This window comes from Tenrec ecaudatus, chromosome 4 (assembly GCF_050624435.1).
Source record: "Tenrec ecaudatus isolate mTenEca1 chromosome 4, mTenEca1.hap1, whole genome shotgun sequence".
In the NCBI taxonomy this organism is placed as follows: Eukaryota; Metazoa; Chordata; class Mammalia; order Afrosoricida; family Tenrecidae; genus Tenrec; species Tenrec ecaudatus.
This window is the reverse complement of record NC_134533.1, coordinates 117,254,780-117,278,997: the sequence shown is the minus strand read 5'-3', so window position 1 is coordinate 117,278,997 and position 24,218 is coordinate 117,254,780. Positions and strand designations below refer to the sequence as shown.

Genomic DNA, 24,218 nt, shown 5'->3' with positions numbered 1-24,218 from the left:
CACCATGGTTTAAGCATACCCAATGGAGTGAAGAATTACTCATTCTGAGGCGGGGCCCCTGGCAGTGCAATGGTTAAGCTCTGTACTGCTGAGGGGTGGTGGGGGGGGGGGACCCACAGCTGTTCTGAGGGAGAACAGGTGCTGCTGGCTGCTCCCCTCAGGCTGACAGCCTTGGGAACACCCTGGGCCAGCTCTCACAGTGACACCCCCCGCCCCCATGGTGGCCGTGGGCCCTAGTGGACCTGACTGGCAGCGGTTTGCTCACTGTTACTCCCTTCTGTTTTTCAGTGGCCACTCTCTGAGTTCCTGAAAGTCTCCCCAACTCACTTCCCTGAGCCATCTTCACACGGCACAAACGCAATAAGCCTCTCCTTTTTTTGGCCTTTCTTCTTTGCATTGTAAAATGACAGTCTTTCTCAATAGTTCTCAAACCCCAGCAGCGGATCCCAGTGGAGGAGAAAGCACAGGCTTGTTTCTGGTCTTGCTGGAGAGGCACATCATGCTTTCCCGAGTGACTTTTTTTATGCCCTCCCACATGCGTTTTCAAATCCAACAACCACAAACTTTACTCCATCCCCCTCTTTGGCTCTCCCTTACACACATTCTCTCTCTCTCTTTAACAGCAACAGACAAGCCGGCCATATTAGAGAGATGGAAATAAAGCTTCCCCAATGTTGTCAATGTCTTTGAAGTCCTCTGTGCATTTTCATTTTGTTTTTTTTAAGTCTCTAACCCCTCCTTTTCCCTAGCCCCTCAAGCCACCCTCTCCTAACCCCATCCTCCTAAGGTCTCCAGCGCTGAAAATGCACAGGGATGCCGGGCTACCTCACCCTGCCTTCACTCTCCTGGGGATCAGCCTCTTTTTCTCTTTGGGTAAGTTAGTTTCTGCATCTGCATGCTCCCCAGGGTTCAGAAGTAGAGCCACAGCTGGAAGAGGAAGGGGGGCAGGGGACAGAGAGGGGACCTTGCTCCCCTCCTGTCCTTGGGAAGGGAGATGCCTGGAACATTGTTGGGGGCTGAATGACACTGGGTCCTTAGCAATGTTGGGTCAGGGGATTTCAGTGTTGTTCAGGGATGGAAATGGCCAAGGGAGCGGCTTTTTCTTTGCTTTTCTCTGAAGTAGACCTAGATGGGAATGGGGCAGAGGCTGGGCTGATGGGCAGTCTCTTCCAAGAGCGCTGCAGTTTCAGCAGCTGCATATGTGGGGGCCTGGGGTTTTATCTGATGCCCCCACCAGGGGCTTCTTTGATGAACCTTGCCCCTTGGGGTCTGGTGGATTTGGGGGCCTGGGAGAGGGTGTGCCGGAGGACCTGGGGGCAAGGAGCTGAGCACCATTCTGGCTTCCATGCACTGCACCACTGGTGTGAGAGCAGGGTGGGGGCAGCATTGAGGAATGGGTTCCCAGGGTGGGTGGAGAGCTTGCTGAGCAGAGACTGCTGTGAGCAGGCATGTCTATTTGGGCCAGATGGAATGGAGAAGGACCAGGTGAAGAGATTCAGGAAAAACACACACACACACCCCACACACACACACCCAAAATGGACCTCGTGGGCTGAGCAGGGTTGTAGACCTTTAAGGCTGAGTCTCAGAACTCCTGTCAAGTGGTCCCAAGGACTCATTTCCAAGTTGACCACGCATAGACTTCCTGGTAGGCAGGTAGGCTCAAAAGGGATTTTGCAAGCTTAGTTTAGAGTTTGATTCATTCTTGTTCCTAAACTGTTTCTTTGCTGGTGCAGCAACTTGGGGCCAAATGAGAGGATTTGGGGGAGAGGTACCTCCATCACAAAGGCTCCCCTTTTGTGGGGGTCTATTAGTCAGAAGAGAGGGCGGGGGCCAGCATGTGAGGCCTGTTTGCTTGGCTGGGTTCTTAGGCACACTAGCAACACAGCAGGGATGTCACAAAAGCCCAGGCATTCAAAAGTGCGCCTTGGGCTCAGACCTGGGTTCAAGGCCCCCTCTTAACATTTATTTAATGACCATAAGTTAGTTACTCAACCCCTCTGAGCTTCGGCTCTCTCAAGGGAAAGTGGGGCTCCTGTGCATACTTTGCATGTAAGCCGGCATCACGGATCTTGTTTCTCCCAATCCTGTGCGACAGATGGGGGAACAGAGGAGGACCATGCTCTGGAAGGTTACGTGTCTAGGATAGGGTGGGCTGAGATTTGAACACGTTGGTTTTCTTTTTCTTTATCATTTTATTGGGGGCTCATACAACTCTTATCACAATAGAACGCATTGGTTTTCAATGCTTTCTCCCAACTTCTGGACTCGACTTCCCCCAGTGTTCAAGAAACAGTACTGCAATATTAGCAGTGACCAAGGAATCTGGTGTGGGTGGCTTGAGCAGTGGTTCTCAACCTGTGGGTCGGGACCCCTTCCAAACAGTAGCAAAATTACAGCTATGAAGTAGCCACGAAAATAATTGTATGGTTGGGGTGGGGTCACCACAACATGAGGAGCTGAGTTAAAGGGTCTCAGCATCAGGTTGGTTGATAGCCACTGGGCTAGAGTGTCAGGAGCTGGGACCAGAAGACTGGCAGCTTCTTCAGGAGTTAGAGGAGGGCGGTGGCCTCTGGAAAGGCCTGTCGATGTGAGGAAAGGAAGGGGGCTCTAGATGAGAGCAGGAGCCCTGAGCAGGGGACGAGCTCAGGATGGAGCACTGAGAGGGAGTATTGGAGTCTCTGTGGCAGAGTAGGTTACACGCTGGGCTGATCACCCCACCAGCTCCGGGGGCCCCTCTGAGGAAGACTGATGAAGCTCTCACAAAGACCTGCCACCTCAGGAACCCAGGGATAGTTGTACCTACCCCATCAGGGTGCTCTGAGAAGGAACTCACTGCATGGAGGGCAGGGAGTTTGGCTGGCATCGTGACTCAGCAGGTCAAGAAGCCAACCCCTTTGGGAACCTTGGTGGGAGAGTATGCAGGAGTGGAGGACCGGCGGGGACAAGGGAACTCTGGCATCGTAGCACTGATCGCCAGAGTAGAGGGACCCCACAATGATAGCACAGCGTGGGAGCCTGCAGCAGGCTTGGGCCTCTGAGAAGACCGGGAGGTGGCAGAGGGGGCAAGGGGACAGGTTGGACAGCCTGCTGTGCACACAGCAGAGGGCTGTGGCCAGGTGTTAGCTGGGCATCTCCGTAGAGACTCTGAAGGGGCTACGGGGCTCTGGCCTAGATACTGAAGTCTGGGTTCTGTTGAGGGGAGGCTTTGAAAATGAACTCTGGTTCTCATTTGGGAGTCTCTGGATGGTACCAACTGTTAGCACACTCACCTGCTAACTGAAAGGTTGGAAGTTCATGTCCCCTCAAAGACACATTAGAAGCAAGGCCTGGCGATCTGCCTCTGAAAAACAAACAAACAACAAAATAAACAAGCCACGGAAAACCCTGTGGAGCCCAGTTCTACTCCCACACACATGGACCGCCCTAAGTCAGAGCCGACTCCGCGGCACTTCTGTGGTCCTCTCTCAAGCCCACCGCCCACTGCACATTTCTGCTGCCTGGGGGCAGGGACCCAGCCTTGGGGAAGTGTCTTCTCTCCCTTCTGCAGACTCTTAGGGAAGTGTGTCTACTGTGTTGGGTGCCAGGAACACTGAGATAAACAAGATCAAGTTGCTCAGAGTATCCCCAGGGAGACAGACAGGCCAGTCATTAGAACACAGCATCCCGTGTACATACAGCAATGAGGACGGCACAGAGCACCCACAGAGGGTGCTGTTCTGAGCTTGCTGCGTGTTGTAAATCATCTGCCCCGCCCGCTAGTCCTGTGAGGTGAGCCTGTCTATCATTCTCACTTCTCCCATGAGGAAATGGGGGTACCCGGCTAGCAATCTTGTCTACGACCAGACCAGGACACTGTCACCCTGATCTTGGCCCCTGCCCCTGGAGAGAGATGCACAGGGCTGAGGAGAAACTGAGGCTGCCAGGGAAGCTGCATCCAGGTAGTGTCTTGGGAGCTGATGAGCTCTTCCATCGGAAGGAGAAGCATGTACAAGGGCTGGGAGAAGCCAAACCCAAAGCATCCCGTGCTTTGAGGGAAAGTAAGGTGTCCTGGTGACGTAGAGGCATAGTGAGTTGGGCTGCTAACCATAAGGTCAGCAGTTCGAAGCCAACCAGCTGCTCCAGGGGAGAAAGAGGAAGCTGTTGGCTCCTATCTGAAAGCCCCAGGGGCGGTTCTCCTCTGCTCTACAGGGTGTCTGTGAGTCTACCCCATGGCCCTTTGCACACATGTGGCCTGGGACTTCATGAGGATCACTGGCATAGCAGAGGGGAGGAGCGGTGGGTGCTGGTAGGAGGTGAGGCCAGGACAGGTTGGGCTTAGATGGCAAAAGTGACCAAAGGCCGGGGCCCTGGAACCTGCACTTGATCCTGAAAGCCGCAGGGAGGGCTGGGAGTGAGAGGCGAGGAGTTTAGCTCAGTTTTCCAGACAGGGATGCCTGTGGGGTTGTCTGGACTGGGAGGGGAGGCCGAGGTATGGGGGCAGGAGAGCATTGCGGGCTGGGTATTGATTGTACTCATGGAGGAGGCGGGGGCTGCCCGATGACTGGGGAGGGGCTTCTACGCTCAGGAGGAAATGAACCTACTTATAGGGTTGGTGAATGGCGAGGGAGTGCAGGGACTGAGCCTGCCTTGTGCATGGTGGTGGTGGGGGGGGAGGGCAGGCACTGGTGACATTAGAAGCAAAGGCCCCAAACCACACCAGCACTGCTCCATCATGTCCATGCTGGTCCCAAATGAGACAACCAGGGAGCATGTGAGCTCCCTCGGTTCCTTAAATAGGGCCCATCCCCTCTAGCCGGTCTGCCCGTAGCTGGGGGCTGGTGCTTACGGGGCCAGGCCTGTGATGCAGACAGCAAGAGACAATTACAGCCCCACCCCTGCCTGTACCCTTCCACCCTCCATCTCGAGCCAGGTAGCCTGGCCACTTCCTAGCTGTGAATTGAAGGCGCTCTGTTGAAACAGTGATTATGAATGGGGCTGCAAACCGCAAGGTCAGCAGTTCAAACCCACCCACAGTTCTGCAGACCAAGGAAGGGGCTTTCTGTTCTGGTAAACAGTCTACAGTCTCGGAAACCCACAGGGGCAGGTCTACCTGTCCTGCAGCCCCGCTGCAAGCTGGACAGCAGTGAGTTTGGATTTTTGAGCTGTGAATTAAGCTTATATAACGTTGTGCCTGTAAGTTTGGGGTGATCGTGTTAAGGAGTCCATGCTTGCAGCCTGGGGAACCCTCGGCTCTGATGTCTGGTAGGGTTGCTGGGAGTTGGAACGGATGCGGGAGCAGCTGGTTAGCTGGGTTAGTGGGGGCTGCAAACAGTGAAAGCTGGCCCCGCTGAGTCCATCCCTGGGGTCTTGGAAGCAAGACCTGGTGCTTTGCTTCCCCAATCCAGCCAGTTCTCTGCTGACCTACAGGGGTCTATTGGTTTAATTGTTTGAGTGTAACTGAGTGAACACATGTAGACATCCTGACCAGCACCTACTGTAACGTTTGCTTTCATCACCACGTCCTTTCTGTAGACCCCGCTGTGGATTGAACTGTGGTCCTGAAAGCAACTGAGTTAATCAGAGCACCAGGGCCCAGCTCACGGCTCGCTCGGAGGTTGCCAGCTAGCTGAAAGAGGGACTGGACTGGAGATGGGGTGGGGCTCTGGGATGAAGAAAGTGAGGCCACTCTCTGAGGTGGGGGCCCTGGCTCCCACCCACGCCTCGGGAACCCATGGTTTAGACCCGGGCATCAGTCTCAGAGGCCTACAGTGCGGTCCCTGAGTCAGCATCGACTCGGAGCCAGTGAGTTCTTGTTATTTTTCGTGTGGACCCAACATATGGTATTTTCAGTTGCCTCATCTACATGTCAGAGTTGGGCGACGAATAAGGAAAACCACAGACGCATTGACGCATTTGAGGTATGGCGCTGGTGAAGAACACTGAAGGCGCCGTGGGCTGCCAGGAGAGCCGGCCAACCTGTCTGGAAGCAGCCCAGGCCAGGCTGCTCCTTAGACGTGAGAGAGAATGGCGAGCCTGCGCCTCACAGCCCTTTGGCATGGCACCCAAGCCATCCCGTGGGCGCTGGCTGGCTCGCAGAGGCCCCCCTGAGAGTGACCGCTTAGGGGAGTAGAAAGCCCAGTCTTTGTCCCGCGGAGCTGCTGGTGGTTTTCAACCGCTGACCATTCGGATCACAGCCCAACGCGAAACCACGACACCACCGGGGCTCCCTCTTGGACGTGTTATGAGGAGAGACCAATCGCTGGACAAGGGAGTTCATGCCTGGGAAAGCAGAGAGGTACCCCAAAAGAAGGGGACTCTCAAGGAGATGAGGGCCCCTAGCTGAGTCAACCACCAGGGTGCCCAAGGAGGAAGCGGGCAGTTGGACTTGTGCTTGACCTCTGTATCCACCAGAGGGTAGCCGCGCTCCGCCTGGTCTGCCTGGGAGAAGCCCCGACTGGAAAGCTTGCTTGGTCTGCTGAGCTCTGCAGGAGGCACAGCCTCACAGCCCGCCCCACCCCCCACCCCCCTCCAGGCCAGGGACAGGACACTGCTCAGTACAGTGAAGGTTCTAATCCTGAGCACTGCAGGGCCGGGTGAGCACAGAGAGGGCACTTACTATGAGGGAGGTTTCCCTTGGACCTGCAGTAAGGGCCCTGGGAAGCTGGCAGGCCCCAGGGCAGCAGGGCCTAGAGAAGCAGCAGGGCGTTTCTGGGCTACAAGGTGAGCTCAGGACAAGTCCCCGCCAGGGGAGGCCTCCCCCCGCCCCCCACGCACACTTCTCCGACTCTGCAGAGGGTGGTGGGGGTAGTGCTGTGGAAGGACAGGAGAGGCCAAGATCTGGGGGGATTCCAGGGGACTACCTTGATGGTGGTGGGGTGGGGGGAGGTCCCTGACTGGCAGCAGTGGTTCGCCCTCTCTACTAACCTAAGGTTGGAGGTTTGGACCCACAGCACTGCTGTGCGAGAAGGTGAACTGCTGCTGGAAAGATTCCAACCCAAATTCACTGCCATTGAGTCGATGCTGACTCAGAGCGACCCCAAAAGGACAGGGTAGCGCTGCCCCGGTGGGTTTCCGAGACTGGCGCTCATTACTGCATCAGGAAGTCTCATCTCTGACTGGTGGTTTTGAACTGCTGACCTTGCAGGGAGCAGTGCAGTCTGTAACCACCACACCACAGCTAAGAAAGCTCCACGGTGCAGTTCTACTCTGTACCACACGGGGTCTCCACCAACCAGAATTACCTGGACAGCAATGGGTTTGCCCCTGAGGGGCCAGTCTCCCGGGGAATGACATAGCCCCAGAAGCACTTCCTGGTTTTGAGGACAATCTGTATTCTGCCACATCAGCAGTCACGACTCTCTCCCTGCCTGTGCAAGAGCCTCCTAGCTCGGCTCCCACTTCTACCTGTCCCACCCTCCCACCTGTCTCCCTCCCCCGCCTCCTCTCCGATCTTTTCCCTACTCAGCAGCCAGAGGAGAGAGAGTGGGTGCCTTTGGAAGCTGTGCACCCCACCCCAGGTGCCTCACTTACCTCCCTTAGACTATCTGAGGGTGTAGGCTGATGGGGCTGCTGAATGAGTGATTGAGGGAAAGGGAGAGAGGAAGGAATTAGGAGGAAAGGGAGGGAGGGAGGGAAAGAGGGCAGCAAGGGGGGTGGTATCCCACAGGTTGAACTGGTGGGTCTCAGGGGGGAAAAAAAAATAGAATATGTGAGAGTATAGGCCTTTCTCAGATCCGGCACCTAGGCTTCTACAGAAGCCAGACTTCTGCCTACCCTGCTGCCATCTTGGCCTACCAACCCCTTGCTGGGTGGCTCCACGGCCCCAAAGGGGACTTCATCAACAGATCCTTGGGGCTGTCTCTTCTGTGGGTTTCCTTCTGTGTCATCTCTTCCCACCCACTGCTCATGTGCTTGCTTCCCTGCCTGCAGGAGCCGGGGGAGATGGAGGCGCTGGCTGGGCCCTCTGCTTTGCTCTGGCTTGTGGTCTGGAGATCCAGGCCTGCTGGCTCTCCGCATGCCTCTAGGGGTGCCTGGGCTCTGCAATGACTGGGGAAGAAAGGGGAAACCGAGGCCCCACACAGTGACATCTCAGGCCAAGGTTTTCAGCTAGCAAGTGCCAGGGGTAGGGTCAGACAGCCAGGTCAGAGGGAGGGTTTCCCAACAGTGGTTCTAGAAATGTCGGAGGAAGTGGGGCACTTGGCTGTTTCCAGCTGGACAGATGATTTGGTCTCTCTTCTCCACCCTTGCTATCCCCCCGAGAGCCACAATGGGGTCCCCAGTCAGCCTCGCCCACTCCGACCCTGATGCCCTCACTATTCTGTGGTCAAGGAGGCAGCATGCTGCCCACAGCTCTGCCCGGTCTCACTCCTCCCCTCCCCACCGGGCACAGGAGACTGCTGCCTCTCTCTGGCACTGCCAGCCAGATCCTCACCAGCTGTGACTTTGTCTGCAGTGCCACCAGGGCAGAGCATGGAGGTCATGGTTCCCTCCTTCCTGAATGTTCTCAATGGCTCTGATGCGCGCCTGCCCTGCACCTTCAGCTCCTGCTACACAGTGAACCACAAACAGTTCTCCCTGAACTGGACCTACCAGGAGTGCAGTAACTGCTCCGAGGAGACGGTAAGTCCTGGCACAGAGGAGCCTGGGCAGCGGCCAGCATGGGAGTCCACTGCCCACCACCTGTCTGGTGGGCACTGGACCAGGACCTCAGAGGGCTTTGGGAGAAGGTCGTGTGGCCCTTCCTTCCTGGATGAAGGGTGTTGTGGAGGGTGGGTGGGGAGGAGGGAGCTCCCCCACTGTCCCCCTGCCCTTTTTCAGCTGCTCAGCATGCCCTGCTGTTTGCCCCCCTCCCACCCACCCCTAGTTCCTCCAGTTCCGCATGAAGATCATTAACTTGAAACCGGAGCAGTTTCGAGACCGAGTGGAGTTCTCTGGGAACCCCAGCAAGTACGATGTCTCCGTGACCCTGAAAAACGTGCAGCTGGAGGACGCCGGCATCTACAACTGCTACATCATGAACCCGCCCGACCGCCACCGCGGCCACGGCAGGATCTCTCTGCAGGTCCTCATGGAAGGTGAGCCGAGTGGGGGTGGGGCCGGACTAGGGAGCCAGCGATGTCCTAGGCAGCCATTCTGCAGCATTGTGAGCTCAGGGCACCTGGGGAGGCTGGCCACTGCTTTGTCCATGTGGCTTTGTCCTGTTCCAGAGCCCCTGGGCATGGTCCCAGCAAGTCCTTCTCACAGCAATCACTGTGCTCCGAACAATAATAGCCGCCTTAACTTATTGGGCAGGGCAGTGTTGATGGGTCAGTGGGAGCAATCCCACTGCTCCTACTGGGGTGACCCACGTTGGATTCTTGGCCAAAGCACCTCATGCACAGCTGCTGCTGGCGGCCAGAGAAGGCTCGGGGGTGGCTGTGATGCAGGACGAGCTTCAGAGGCGCTTCCCGACTAAGACAGGCTTGGACGGAGAGCCTGGCAATCTACTTCCGAAAATTAGCCAGTCAGTGCCTGTGGGTCACAGCGTACCTCGACAACAGCTGACAGCAGCAGCAACCACACTCTATCCCAGGCCAAGGGCTACACACTCCTCGCTCGCCTCATTCTCCTCAAAAGCCTCCATGGGAGGGGCTATGATTCCCTCATCCAGCAGATGAGGAGACTGAGGCGTAGAGACCAGAGGACCGTAGGTTACCCAGGGCTCCACAGTGACCCACGCACCACCGAGATGGAAGCCCGAAGCGCTTTGTCTCCAAGTCCATTCTCTGAAAGAGCCCACTCGACTCCCTCCCCTGGAGTCTTACTGGTGCCCACATTTGGGGGCTGGGTTGGGGGGTGGAAGGGGCTTAGATTTTTGACTTGATTTGGGTTGATGTTTTGGCTTTCACTAATGTCCTTCCCGTGAGGAGAGGAGAATCAGGCCACCCCTCCGCCGCCCCACATATTGCATGAGAGTATGGGTGAGGACAGTGGAGGAGACCCCCCTTGGCAGGTCTAGTGTTGAGTGGGTCTGCTTCCTTGCCTTCTGCAGAGCCCCCCGAGCGGGATTCCACGGTGGCAGTGATTGTGGGCGCCTCGGTGGGGGGCTTCCTGGCCGTGGTCATCCTGGTGTTGATGGCAGTCAAGTGCGTGAGGAGGAAAAAAGAGCAGAAACTGGGCACCGAGGACCTGAAGACCGAGGAGGAGGGCAAGATGGACGGCGAGGGCAACATCGACGATGGCACCAAGTAACAGGCGGGTGGCCCCGGGCGGCCGCCTGTCCCTGCGTCCTGTGTCCCTCCCACTCTGCCCTGTACAGTGTGACCCCGCTGCCCTCTCTTGGTGTGCTTCTCTGAACCAGGGGTCCAGTGCTGACCTTGGGCCTCTGAGCCCTTCACTTTTTCCCCCACCCTGCACCAAGAGTGACCCACCTCTCTTTCATCCGAGAACCCTGTCATGACCCATGGGATGTGGGGGCCCTGGGGCGGGGGAGCGCAAACCCTCAGTTCCTGAGAGGAAGCCAGGGTCAGGGAGAGACACGCTGAGGGCGGAGAGAGGGCTCAGCAGCTCAGTCTGCCGGGTGCTTAGGCACATCTGGCTGTGGCTCCAGTGGAACCTGGTGTGGGCTCCCCGTGGTGGCAGCGCTGCCTCCGGAAGGTTCCTGGTAGCACGGCCATGCTTCTCTTGCTGCTCCCAGCAGGCTGCTGGTGGTGGTAGTGGTGGGGATAATGGTGTGCCCCTATAATTGGTGGGTAGGGGGCATTCTGAAGGGACTATCCTGGATTTCCAGCGTGTCAAAGGAGAATCGGAACCAGAGGCAATATTGTAGACAAGCCTGGATCCCAGGAACTCGACTCTGCTCCTCTTCCCCAGTGATAGCATCTGCCTCAGAAGCCTCTTGGTCTTTTGCTGGCCACTAACCCTGGGGGATTTGGGTGTAACCAATGCCGGAAGAGTAGCTAAGCTAGGCAAGGGGTGGACTGTGTTGTTCCAGGTTGTGGTCATTTTCTACAGCAGTTCCCTGCCAACAAAAGACTCCGTTCAGAGTCAGCTGAGGGATGGAGGGGGTGGAGGCTCCTCTGTAAAACAGAGTTTGCTCCAGGGGGTCTTCAGAGATACAGTGGCCGGAGAGGGCAGGAGCAGAGAAGCATGGGAATGAGGAGGAAACGGAGACCGCGGGCAGTGGAGGTGCAGTGCAATTGGAAGCAGCTGCCTCCGGGGCTCAGTGTGGATGTTCCTCCTGGAAACCTCAGAAGGGGGTTCAGCCTTCTCCGGGGCACACCCTGAGGGAAGAGTCTGGGTGGGGGGCAGACTTGGAACCTCTTTAGAGCTAGCGGGTGGCACACCTTCCCCTACCTTAGTCATTTCCTTTGTGGAGAGGGAAGTAGACTTGTGGGGAGTCAACTCTCACTGCCATTTACCTACATGACAAAGGAATTGTGCAAACCCTGTGAGGAGACAAACTGCTGACTCAGAGAGCATGACCTTGAAGGATCCCCAGACATTGGCCCACCTTGTCACGGTAGGTGGGGAAACCGAGGCTCAAAGGGATAGAATCGGAGGTTCTTACCATTTCCTTCCTTGGGCTTCTCAGCCTCTAGTTAGAATCAACAGAGCCATAGTTGGTCCAGTGAGAGGGGCCTCTCTCCACTGGGAGACAGGGTGAACTTTTCTTGGAAGCCCGGGGTTCACCTCCCAGGAGCCCCACAGCTGCAGGCTGTGGCTGAGATAGGGGTGGGGGTGAGAAGTGAGAGCTCCTACTCCCCCCACCCTCGCTGAGCCTGTTCTGCACTTCTGGTCTTTGGAGAGGAGCCCAGCTCCCAGCCCTGACTTAGGGAGTGAGTGCCCAGGGCTGGGGCAGGGAGGAGGGGGAGGGGGAAGGTGTGAGGCTGGGAGCAAAGGATGGATTCAGGATTATGACACGTCTCAGGGACCCACTCCTGCCTCTGCCCTTCAGACAGCCAGTTGGGGGAGGGAGCAGTGCTGTGTGGGAGACTCCATTTAATTCACTTCAGTGGAACACCCATTTCTTAAGCACCTGCTATGTGCTAGGCATGTGGTGGGGTTGCACACAAAGCCATATCCAGGTGGGGGGTGGCCAGGCCAGCACTGTGGGCACCAAGAGAGACTCTCTGGTGCTTTTAGTAACACCTCGGGAGCCCTTGTGTGTGAGGCCGGAGTAGGGGAAGAGGAATGTTTTCCAGAGCCTGGTCTCTGTGAAGGGCAGAAGGGAGAGAGGCAAGAAGGAAGAGAGGAGAGGTGAGGAGAGGAGAGGGAGCAGAGTGCAGAGGTCAGGCCAATGGACCCCAGCAGATGGACAACCAGCCCGATCACTCCTGGGTGTGGGAAGCCAGCCCATCTGGGAAATCTAAAATGCATCAGCTCAGAACCTAACTGCCAGTCAACACACTGCCAATGGGGTGCGCTTCAACCACCAAGATGCCTGGAGCAGGTGGGCGCTACCCATCCTTGCAGCCAGCCAGCAGAGAGGGGGGAGCTGGGGGTGGGGGGCCCTTCTGCCAGCTGAGACCATGGGAGGCTGCACAGGCTTCTGCAGCTTGCAACTCGCATCTGTGGGTACCTCCTCTCCCAGGATGTGGGAGGATCTGCACTGATGTTGGGATTGCCCGCCCCTTCCCCCGCCCTCAGGACTCATGACATTTAGGGGAGTTATTTGCAAGATTCCCTAGGTTCATTCGAAGAAGCCCGGATGCTCCATAAAGAAGCCCCAGGCTCTTGCCTCGTCGGGCCCTGACCAAGGGAGGCCGAGAGGAAGCCATGTTTCTCTATGCCCTCCGGTTCCCGAAGCAGGTGGGGAGGGTCGGCAACCACCTTTGCCCCAGGTGCCGTCTTCATATGCACTTTCTCCTTCAGCTCCTTATAGCTTCCCCCTCCCCAGGTCTCACAGAGGGCTCCCCCAGAGGTTGGGGAGGTTGAAGGAGAATCTGGGCTTCTGTGAGGAGAGGTGGGAAATGGGCACGTTGTGTCCACAGAGGCTATCTCTCTACCTTGCTTCCCAGCTAGCAAGTCGTTCCTTATCCTCCACTGCTTGATGCCCAATCCTGGCTGCAAACTCGCACCTACCACTACGTTCCCCCAGACCCTGTCTGCTGGTCTTCTCAGCCTCTCCTGCCCCTTCTGCTCTCCCAGAACCCCTGATCTGTCTCTTCCTCCTACTTGAGGGCCACGGTATGGAGAAATGGGCTGGCCAACTATGGAGAATTTAGCATCTAAGAACAAAGCACAATTTTTCAGGACTGAAATGCCTTGAGGTGCCTTGGAACCGGCTTTGGAAATAGAGGTCTGCTCTTTAGCTGTGGACAAATCACGGTGAGTCCAATGTATAAACAGGACCACCTGCTTGGACTTGCATTTCTCCAAGTGGGTGAGTCTCTTTGGGGAGACCAGGCAGGTAACTATTTACAAGGTCAGGTGAAGCAGGTGGACGATTGAAATTATGGGCCAAGTCCCAAAGGGTAGCTCCAGGTCTCTGGAATGGCTTGAAATGGGAGATGAATCAAGATCGTTTCCTTCCTAGTTATGTCTTCATGATAGGTGCCTGTGTCTGGCTCCTGCTGATGCCCCCCTTTTCCAAAACTTGCTGTGTTTGCATTTGTACACAGTCTATATAGAGATAGAGCTATATTATATACACGATGATAAGACAGCTCACTGTACCCATCCCAAAAGTTACAGTGGCGGGGGGGGGGGATTATAATAATTTTTGGATGTTCTGCGTTGATTCACCAAAGGCAAATTCTAGAATGTTCTGAGTGTTCTTTGTGCACTTGGAGGAAAGCCCAGCAACGTAAGCACTTTCTAGGACTGGTGTTCAGGGTGGTGGTTGGAGGGTGGGGGAGGAGAAACTGAGATGAGCCAATGTGACCTGCCGGCTGTGATACTTTCTGCTTTGGGGAGCAGACTGAATTTCTTTTGCACTATGTCTCCTTGCTTGAATCTATTGGCCAAAATAAACGGTGTGTCCCGCCCCCTGAACTGTCCTTGAGCGTGGCTTTCTTTCAGGAGTGCAGTGTGGGGTAGGTTGAAGCCTAGCCAGAATCTTGACAAGGGCCCGGTGCACTCTCCTTTCTGTGTAATCCCGTGGACACTACCAGGACTCCGTTAGCTGAGACCCGCGGTGCACTTCTCCAACAAGAATGAAGAGGCTCCCCGCCACTCATGCCTCATCGCTTTCCCCCTTTATCTTCCCAGAATCCTGGGGGCCTCTACCCATCCTGGAAAGACCCCTGGGGCCAGAGTCGTGGACCGCCTGTTTCTTAGAGGGTTCTGGGTAAATTAGTGATAGAGACAGCGCTTTAAGCCCTCAAGGCCAACTGTTAAGCCATGGTTGCCTATTACTTTGTGAACAGGCGGGGCCAGCTTTTCTACTTCTTGTTTCTAAAATGTGTCTCACTAGCCATCTCTCATTTGCTTAGGGCTCAGGAAAAATAGGCGGCAGTTGGCCAGAGTCAGCCAACTTCAGGAGAAAGGGGGTTGGTGGGAAGAGCCAGGCTGCTCATAATCCATCTATGTATCGCTGAAGCAGCCCAAAGAACTGCGTGACCAAATGCTACTTCCTATCTAGGGACCAGGGGCCTTGGTGGTGTAGTACTTACGCATTGGACTGCTAACCATCAGGTCAGCAGTTCAAAACCACCAGGCGCTCTGAGGGAGAAAGACAAGGCTTTCTACTCCCATAGAGTTATAGTCTTAGAAACGTAGGGGCAGTTCTGTCCTGTAGGCTTGCTATGAGTCGGCATTGACTCAGTGACAGTTTGGTGTAGGTCATCTTCACACACACACACACACACACACACACACACACACACACACACACACACCACCCCCTTGCTGCCTAGGATCCTTCCAGAGAAGAAAGACTTCCATTTCTCAAACGGCAGGGAAATGCTAACTGGCTGCTTTTCACTGACCCCTCTGTCTGTTCCCTGATGACCCACTCCGGCCAGTAGATTCCAGTAGTGACCAGAACATTCCAGGAGGGCCCTGGCATCCCAGTGCCTGCAGGGATTACACCTGCTACCTGACGGAGATGCCAGAAAGGAGAGGGCAGCACCCAACAGAGCTCACTGGCGCCTGCAACTCAGCGAAGGGCCCTGGTTTAAGAGGATGCTTGTCCCTGTCATTCCTGGGTCTTCTCGGGATAGGCTGTCAGAGAGGTGAGCAGATCGATCAGGAGTTGAGGGCCATGGACTGAGCAGCAGAAGCGCTGGGGAGCCTGCCTGGTCCCTTCCTGAGTGGAGACAGGCCGTCAGCATCATCTTCGCCTCAGTCTTTCTCCCAGAACACTTTAAGGAGTCAGGTGGGTCTGGCTTCAGTGAGGCTTGGACTTGATTTGAGCACCTCTTTCGCAGAGATGCTCTTTGGCCCCGTCTGTGTGGGGTGAGGGGTCGTGTTGACTGGGGAGTGAGTTGCATTGTGGGAAAGAGTTTGTTCTCACCTGGTACTGAGAAATGGCCTGGGTCTGTCTCTCTACAAGGGCCCAACCCCCATTGCTCCTGAACTTCCCTCTGGAAGGCTCAGGCCCAGTCAGAAGACGCATGTTCTCCAGCTCCCGAACCTCCGAGTCCCATTCCTACACCCGAACAGCATGGCCTGCTCATGTTGGTTGCTATAGGGACCAGCCCACTGCTGGCTTCCTTCCAACAGGAATCTATCTGTAGGTTGGGGTTTTTCAGAGTGCCTAGGGAGTTCTTGAGGGATAAACGGAATGGATAGGAGAGCAGACAAGCAGAGGTGAGAGACGGCCCATATTCCAGAGTGGAGAAGGGACTTATTAAGGCTACATGCTGAGTGCGGGGCACAGAGGCTCTTGCCCTGGCAAGTTGATCTGGAAGAGGAGCATACACTTCTGTAAGGGCTCGTCTCTAAAGCTGAGGTTCAGAGAGGGAACGTCACAGAGCCTGCTGACCAAGCTTTTGTGAGAACCCAAGACTCCCTTCCCCAGGTCAAGGCTTGGGCTGACATGATGTCTACGGGCAAGAAGACTCATCTCTGCTAGTTCTGCATCCCAGCGGTCCATCCCCACACTTCAGACAAGGGATCCGCTCGTGTTGGTTTGTAGATGGGCCACATGTCTCATCTCCTTCCCATCTCTCTGGGGACACATGCACCAAGGCAACCTCAGAGAGGAGGGGTCTGTTTCCTGGGGCCGTGCCTGAGGGGATGTGGGCTGGGCAGCTGAACACAGAACAGTAGGAGAAACTCCTTGCTCGGTCCCCATGTCTCTTCCATTGGTCCTGGCTGGAAGGGCTCTGTGAGAACACTGTGCAGATGAGCCAGGTAGCATTGTCCCCCACAGACCTCTCGTCCTGAATCCTACCAGGTTGTAGTCGTTCCTGGCTGCCTGATGCCCAGGGCAACCAGCCCCCTCTCAGGACAGGCCTCGTTAGTCACTCATCACTGACTGGCTGTCCCAGAGGAAGCCCAGCTGAAAGTCATCTCTGGGCATCCCATCTTTGACTTCCTGGGTGGGTGTGGGGGAGGGAGGGCTGCCCCACTCTCACGCCCTGCAGTGACAGAGGAGACCCTCTGGCTAGAACAGGGAGACAGGTCTTAGGGGTGGAGGTGATGGCACCGGAGGAGGTGGGTGTGTGGGAGTGGGTCTCCTTTTACGGCGTTGTTTTCTTTTCCTCTGGCAGTAATGACCTTGAGAGTCCAGGAGGTTCCGGGTGAAGGGGGTGGGAAGTGGACACTGGGCACCAAGCTCGGCTATTTGGGATTCCATGGGGGGAATGTTCCCTTGCAGCCTGGCAAAGTCACTGCGCTCCAGCCTCAGCTGCTTCTCCTCCTCAACCCGGTGCATTCCCTGCAGACAGCTGACAAAGAGAAGAGGCAAGTTTGCCTCCGCAGAGCAGACAGAGAGCACCTCCTGTGGGCCAGCAGGCAGAAGCCTGTGTGTCCCGTGTCCACCGCCCTTCCTCAGCCTTAGTCACACTCTGGCTTCTTAAAGTGACCCTCCACTCTGGGAGGGCTCCTCTGCTTCCCTCCTTTGTCCTGGCCACTTCATCTGTGCCCCACCACCCAGGACATGTGTCCCCAGCCACCAAGCCTTGCTCCCGCTCCCTGTGATACCTCTTGGCCAGCCCCACTGCTTCCTACTGTAATGTTCAAAAGTGACAAGACCAGAACACTTAGAAAGTCCTGCCTGGCACCCCATCCCATGTATCATCTCTGGCTGGCCCAATCTGTCTCGTGCTCAGTTCGGGGACAGGACCAGGTCTAGGATGGCAGGAGGACCGCTGGACAGTCAGTTGTGGGCCAACAGGCAGAAGCCAAGGAAATTCTAAAGCTGGAAAGAGAGCACTGTGCACCATAGCAGTCACCCAGTACAGTGGCCAGAGCTGCAGCCACAGGCGGGAGGGATCCAACTCAGCCTGTCTTGCCCCGAGGCAAAGCATTAGGGCTAGTGGGCAGAGGCAGTGTTGCTATTGATCAGTAGATGTCAGCACCTTGTCCAGGGTTAGAGTCTCTCTGGGGCTAATGAGATCCCCATCCTGGAAGGTATTCAAGAAAAGCTTTGGGGGTGAGGGGGTGTTGTACGAAGGCACATCTATAAAGGGTATTGATATAGATACCCTTTCTGGTGACTGACAAATGGTAATCTGCAACTCGCATTTTAGGATTCAAATCGCAGACTTGGGATGAAGCCTTGCCACCTCCTAGTAAGCTAGCCTGCAGGGCAGAGGAGGGCTGCCCCTGGGGTGCCAAAGCCAGGACTGGACAAAAGCAGGCTGCCATGTCTCTCTCCTGTGGGGCAGCTGAGGGGTCGAACCCCCAGCCTCTTCCTTAGCAGAAGAACACATGGAGCACGGTGCCATCAGGCACCCCCAACTCTCTCCACCAGAAGGTAAATGAGTTGCAGCTATGACATTCCCCAGCCTGACCCGGCACCCTGCTACGTGGCCTAAAACCAACTTGCCAAGAAACAGGGGGCATGGAGTGGTAAGAAATAGGCTTGCAACACAGTGGGAACTAGGGACCTTCTTGCCAAAGGTTGGGACAGGTCTCACCACTCTTAGCCACCAGACAGTGTCCAAACACCCTTTTGTCCTCCCAGTCAGGATGTTAAGAGTCACAGACCCCTCTGTCTCCCGCCATCCCCCTCCCCGCCCCTTCCACACGTACTTTAGCCCAGAGACTTCACCAAAGCCACCATGGGTCAGCTCCCATCGAGTGGCCAGTACGCTTAGGCATTTTCACTCTCACTGGTCAGGCTGTGAGGCAGGGCCATGGGATGGTTTCCATACCCAGGACGTAGGGGCCTAGAGGGCGTTTGGGGGTGGGGGTGGGGGTGAATAGGAACTGACTAGAGGAAGAATAACTCTGGGTTCTTCCGTGCTCATGTGTGCCTGGGTGCCCAACCAGGTCTTCTAAGGAGCCAGCAGGTTGCAAAAAGTTCATGGAAAACTTCCATTGTCCATTCACTCCATGTTTCCGTGAAGTTTTTGAAGCCTGCCCCTCCCCTCCCCTGCCCCCTGCCAGGTATATCAGCCTACTTGATCCTCTGGAACCCGGCTTATTTTCAGCAGAGTGAGGGGACAGAGGTTATGCTGTGCTGAGCACGGGGCCTACGCCAGGGGACGGGGCTGAAGAAGGGCAAAGACAGAATGCAGACCCAGGGCTGCAGGGTGCCACCGCTGCCTGTCCCACCTACCACACTGGCCAGGGGCTGGCCTCTAGCAGCCCAGAGGCAACTCTGGGGGTTGGGGTGGGTGGAGGAAGGGTGACTTGGAGCTGTTGTCAAAGTGATGATCACAACTTCAGGGTACAGGGATTTGGCCGCAGAGGCAAATCCTTCTTGGTAAGTCCTACCTCCCACCCTCCACCCCAGGGTCAGCCTGTGACCTCATAGCTCTGGCCAAACAACTCTGGCCTCTGCTGATGACCTTCTCTCTTGGTGCCCAGTCCCCCTCTCTTCCTACCCAAAGCCTCTTCTTCACAGCCTGTGTGCCCCTGTCTCTGCTACGCTTCCTCAGCCTTAGTCACACTCTGACTTCTTAAAGTGGCCCTCCACTCTGGGAGGGCTCCTCTGCTTCCCTTGTCTTGGCCACTTTATCTGTGCCCCACCACCCGGGACTTGTGTCCCTGGCCACCAAGCCTCGCTCCTGCTCCCTGTGATGCCTCTTGGCCAGCCCTGTCTGCTTCTTACTGTAATGTTCAAAGGTGACAAGACCAGAACACTTAGAAAGTCCTGCCTGGCACCCCATCCCATGTATCGTCTCTGACTAGCCCGATCTGTCTCGCGCTCAGTTCGGGGACAGGACCAGGTCTAGAATGGTAAGAGGACCGCTGGACAGTCACCTGGCGAGGCAGTCCCATGGGCAGCCAGGATGTAATGAACTGCAAACCTTCTCGATGGGTCCACTCCCAGCCCTCCTGACCCTCCTTCTCCTGGGAGCAGGGAAGCATAAAGATAGGCCAGCCAGCTCTGGGGTGGCTGAGATCCTGCTCTGGGGCTTCGTACCCCACCCCAAAGTGGCCCAGGATAAAGGGGAGCCCAGGACTCACCCCATCTCTGAGCTGCAGCGAGGGAAGCAGACGCCCACTCCTGGAAGCAGGCACACACCCCTCTTCAGTTTGGGACTATCCAGCGGAAAGCGCTCTGGTCAAGATATTCCAGCTTCCTCCTCCCTCTGCCCTCTAACTCCCAATGAGCTCATCTGTCTGGGGCTCCCCACCCCCCTTTGCCTGAAAGGAGATTGGGTTGTGAACCTGGCAGAAAACACCAAAAGGGGAGGAGAAGGATGGAGGGGTGGCGTGCCTACCTGCCTGTGCCCAGAGCCCTTAGAAAGTGGAGATGGGGGAGAAGCTGCGCAGCCGGCTCTCCTTTGCGGGGGAGGAGGGCTCTGGAGTTTATCTTTATTCCAACTTGCTGGGAAATTCGAGTTGCCAGGTGGGCTCTGGCAATAGGGGCGGAGAGTGGCGCGCTAGGGTGGCCAGTGCTGGCATGGGGCTGGGCTGCTGAGCCACGTGGCTGTGGTTGGTTTGGTGCATGCTGTCCTGTTAACCCTCTCGGCACCTGCCAAACAGCAGGGGATGCTAAGACTAAGGCTGGGACCCAGCAGGCACTCTGGGCTGGGAGGAAGGGGGTGTGAGTCTGGAGGGGGAGGAAATCGCCCTGGGTGCAGGAGAAGAAAGCTCCTCCAAGTCTACCCAGGGAGGAGCCACCTAACTTAAGAGGTAGAAAGATTTGTGGGCAATTAACTTTAAGTGAATGTCTACAGGGACTCATGGTGCCTACAGGGCTTCCAAAAGCCGTGGGCCCTCTTTTACAACCAGAGGGGAGGCAGAGCCGCAAAGGGAAGACCAAATCCTTCTGGTGTGGACCCGAGGCTGGAGAGGAGCTGGGAGGTGGGGGGGGGGGGGGTGCGAGCTTCCCTGCAGAGGGAGCCAGCCTGCTGTTCTCAGCCTTTCAGGGCCAAGGCAGCTCCCAGGGAGCCAGGGAGCCAGCTCCGTTACCTGCAATGCCCTCACTGGAACTGACGGGCACAAGGGGTTATGCGGGGCAGGAAGGGAGAAGGAGGTGGACTGGCAAGGGCAGTAGGGGAGCCAGAGGAGGGTGGGGGACAGGGGTGGGGTGGGGGCGGCTCCCTGCCAGGCTCTTGTTACTTCTCAGGAACTCCTCTCAAAATAGCTCCAGAGACCTCACCGAGCTCTCCAATTCCCTTCCTTCCTCCCCCCCCCCCCCCAAGGGGTCTTGGCCAGCTTTCTGGTAACCTTCCGGCTCCCGCCCTGCGGCTCCATAGAAGATGAGTGCTGAAGGGTGGGTGTCGAGGGGTGAGTGCCTTCCGGTGTGCAGGCAGCTCTGGGAGGCTGGGAGCCGGAGCTCTGCTCCCATGAAGGCCCAGCCTGTTCCCTGCGCCCCACACTGACCCTTCCACAGGCCCTTTTCCCAGGACAGGAAGGCAGCTCTTCTTCTCCCTCCAACCTGGCTCCTTGGGAGGGCCGGGAGGTGCGGCAGGGATGGGTAGGTGGGAGGCTGCCTGGTTTCCTGGTGAGCTGCTGGACTGCTTCAAAGAGCCCTACGTGACTCTTTCTCCTTCAGCCCAGGCCCACCCCCTCCAGTTTGAGCCTGATGGCTCTCTGGCAGCTCCTTGGCATGGCCCCATCCCTCTGGGCATCACTGAAAATTTGCTCTTCAAGGTATTTCTGAACTAGGCCACCCAAGCCCTGCGAGCTCATTCCCCATCACCAGGAATCAACCCCTCTGAGGCCACGGCAGACACCCACGTGCCCTTCAGGGATTTCCTGGCAGCAGGCAGGGAAGGGGACCACTTCTTCCTAGCCCGGCCAGGCCCACTGGGTTTCTGAGCAGGGTTAAGACGTGTTCATTCTAGGAGATACTTTTCCAAAGGTGGGAGAGAAAGAACTCAGACCCTTTGTCTTGGTCTCCAGGGGCAGCCCCTTGGAGGGTCCTCCAAGCAGGATCAATGTGCTCATAGAGATGAAGTGTTTTTGAGAATTTTTTTGAGGGAAGTGCTGTGTAAATGTAAGAAACCGCTAGCTGCTAATGCGTTTCTCAAGCACTTTTCCCCCCAGCCCAGCTGTGGAACCCTCTGGGCGTTCTTTAGAGGAAAGCTGGGGGTGTGGGGTGGGGGAGCCCGGGATTGGGGGAGGTTCTAATCCTGGCGTGTTCAGGAGCTTCTCTGTGACCTTGGGCAACTCCCAAGAGCTCTTTGAGCTTGCTTCTTCCTCTGGAAGGTGTGGCGGCTTCCCAAGAACACCCCCAGTGTGGGGATTCGTGAGAGGCCAGGCAGCAGCCAAGCTGGAGGAGAGAGCACTGAGGAAATTGGCCCTGGTGCCTGTCACCAGGATGTAAAGATAGCCATTGGTCCCCTTCCCCTTCTCTGGGCTGGGGTCACTTTCCTCCCGTTGGCTCATCTCCTCGCTCACTTCAGCTCTTGCTCCCAGAAACATGACCCCTGCTGTAACACTCAAGTGGACAGTGTGGGTGCTTGGCCAGGTTCAAGCTCTGGGGGCGTTGTCTGGGATCTTCCTGCAGGGGTGCAGGGTGGGGGAGGCAAGTAGAGCTGGAGAGTGTGGGCTTCTTTGGGGGGACACTGACCTCCTTGAGAATATGCAGAGTTACAATGTATTGACTGGTTACTATATGAATACTCTGGTAATATGAGTACTCTGCTAAGCAGCCTTACCTGCAGTGCCCTACTCAGCCCTCATCGCCAAATCCTCGGCTTCTCAGGACGTTTGTGAGGCCTGGTGCAAGGGCACAAATGAACATCATGCATCCTTTGTCCAAATGTAAGCAATAAATCAAGCGTTGCAATATCTTTTATCATCTGCCCTTGATTCATTTCCCTTCCCGAGGCCCTGAGAAGGAGGCTGGGTACAAATGGGAACTTGTAGACGCTGTTCTGCGATCCTACACCAATGGGGACCCTGGCACATGCCTGTGAATGCCTGGGTATGCGCATCTCTTCAGTTGGCTCTTATGAGGAGGGGCCTGTGGAGATGCCCACAGCGTTTCTACAAATGGGCTCCAGTGCAGTCTGGGCAGGAAGCTGCAGTGTCCCAGATGCCCAACGGAAGGTCTAAGGAGGAGGGGTGCTTGGAACGCCCCCTAGGTCCCATAGCCTCCTTCCTCAAGGAGGAGGAACTTGGCCAGAAGAAAGCTGAAAGCCGCCCTGGAACACCACCTGGAGTCTGGGACAGGGGTCCTCTCTCGCCCAGGTCTAAGGGTGGCATGGCCACCAACCCTTCTATGCGGTGAATATCATGACTTTCTCCACATCACCAGTGGGGGGAGGCTGCCCCAGAGGACAGAGGCACTTGCTCAGAGGCATGCGGTAAGCGAGAAACAGTGAAGTGGAAATTCAACTGCTCAGATGCCGTCCCACTCCCAATCACCTGTAGTCCAACAACTCTACTGAGGACCCACATTCAATCTCCAGGGGTTCACGATCTCTCTAAAGCCTACCCCGGACCCCAGGTTAAGCAGGTCATGAACACCTTCCCCTCTTCATGGCCTGACCCCTGCTTTGGCCCCACCAAAAGCACCTCAGGGGTCAGGCCATGGAGAAGGAGCAGAGTCCCTGAGGTTGAATTCCTCTCTAGACATGGGAAGCAGGAGGGCAGGGAAGGGGCTGCTGAGGAGGTTGTGGGCAATCTTTATAAGGTCCCCACCAACTGCCATGACTCCCTTCAAGTCAGGACTGTCTAGAAAGAGGCTGGCTTGTTCTCCAGTTCACCTCAGCCCTCACCTGGGCTGTGACCCCCAAGTTTGACCTTCACCGCCTCCCCAAAAAAGGGAGGCAGAAGGAGACTGCTGAATTTGCATGGGGTTCCCAAGGAGCCTGGGAGCTCAAGGAAGAGGGTGACAAGACAGAATCTGAGGGGGGACACCGTGGGTGGGAGAAATAGGGGTGGTCCAGGAGGGAGGGCAGCGCGGGGGGTGGGGGGGGAGAGCAGCAGCCCGGCTTCTGAAAGGTCATGACAGAAGCATGCCATTTCCGAGGAGACGGGGCGCTTTGCAGCGAGTGGCCAGCCTGCATTGGGGAGTCCCTTGGAGCTGTGCACGAGGGCAGGCGGCGGCGCGGCGGTGTCGCCGCAGTGGGCCGGTGCCCACACGTCCACCGGCTGCGGCAGGCGCTCGCTGCAGCCATCCAAGCGGTCCCTTCTAGGCTCCGGGGAAAGCGAGACCCAACTCCCCCCTCCCCACCGCCCCGAGGTCCAGAAAACACAACCCAACAGCCTTCCAACAACCCCAAAGCTCCACCCCAACAGCCCCAAAGCTCCACCCCAACACCCCTGACCCCCCAAAAGAAAAGGACATGGTGCTCCCAATTGTAGCTCCCGGGTGATGCGGCTGCTGCGGGCCCGCGCTGCAGAGCCTGCGGACGACAGCCGCCCAGCCCCAGCTGGAGTGGGGGTTCCGGGGGCGCCCAGACCACCGGGTGGGGAGCGCCGGGCCGGGAGCACCGCGGCCCGGGCGCCAGGGTCTCCGTGGGGCCACCGCCCCTGCTGCGGCTGGAGCGCATCCAGTGCAGAGGTGCAGCCTCGCTCGCCCCGCGCCCGCTCCGCTCCGGCGTCCTCCAACCACCCCAGCTCCTCCCCCAGCTCCTCCTCCCCCTCCCGCCGCAGCTCCAGGCGCCCCCCCCAGCCCCCCCTCACCGCTCGCCGGCTCCCAGCTAACTTTTCCGCGCAGAGCTCCGGCAGCTCCCGGGCCGAGTGCGGAGTGTGGCTGTGCCCAGAACCCCATCCCCGCAGCCGGCGTGCTCCGG

The 24,218-nt window shown here is 56.9% G+C and overlaps 1 protein-coding gene across 1 annotated transcript; it reads left to right on the top strand.

Moving 5' to 3' along the window:
• Positions 1–633: 633 nt before the first annotated feature.
• SCN2B (sodium voltage-gated channel beta subunit 2) lies at positions 634–14,117 on the top strand. Its single transcript, XM_075546656.1, has 4 exons — positions 634–873; positions 8,435–8,601; positions 8,846–9,056; positions 10,013–14,117. The coding sequence occupies exons 1-4, from the start codon at positions 804–806 to the stop codon at positions 10,210–10,212; spliced, it is 648 nt and encodes a 215-aa protein (XP_075402771.1). The 5' UTR covers positions 634–803; the 3' UTR covers positions 10,213–14,117.
• The last annotated feature ends 10,101 nt before the right edge of the window (positions 14,118–24,218 follow it).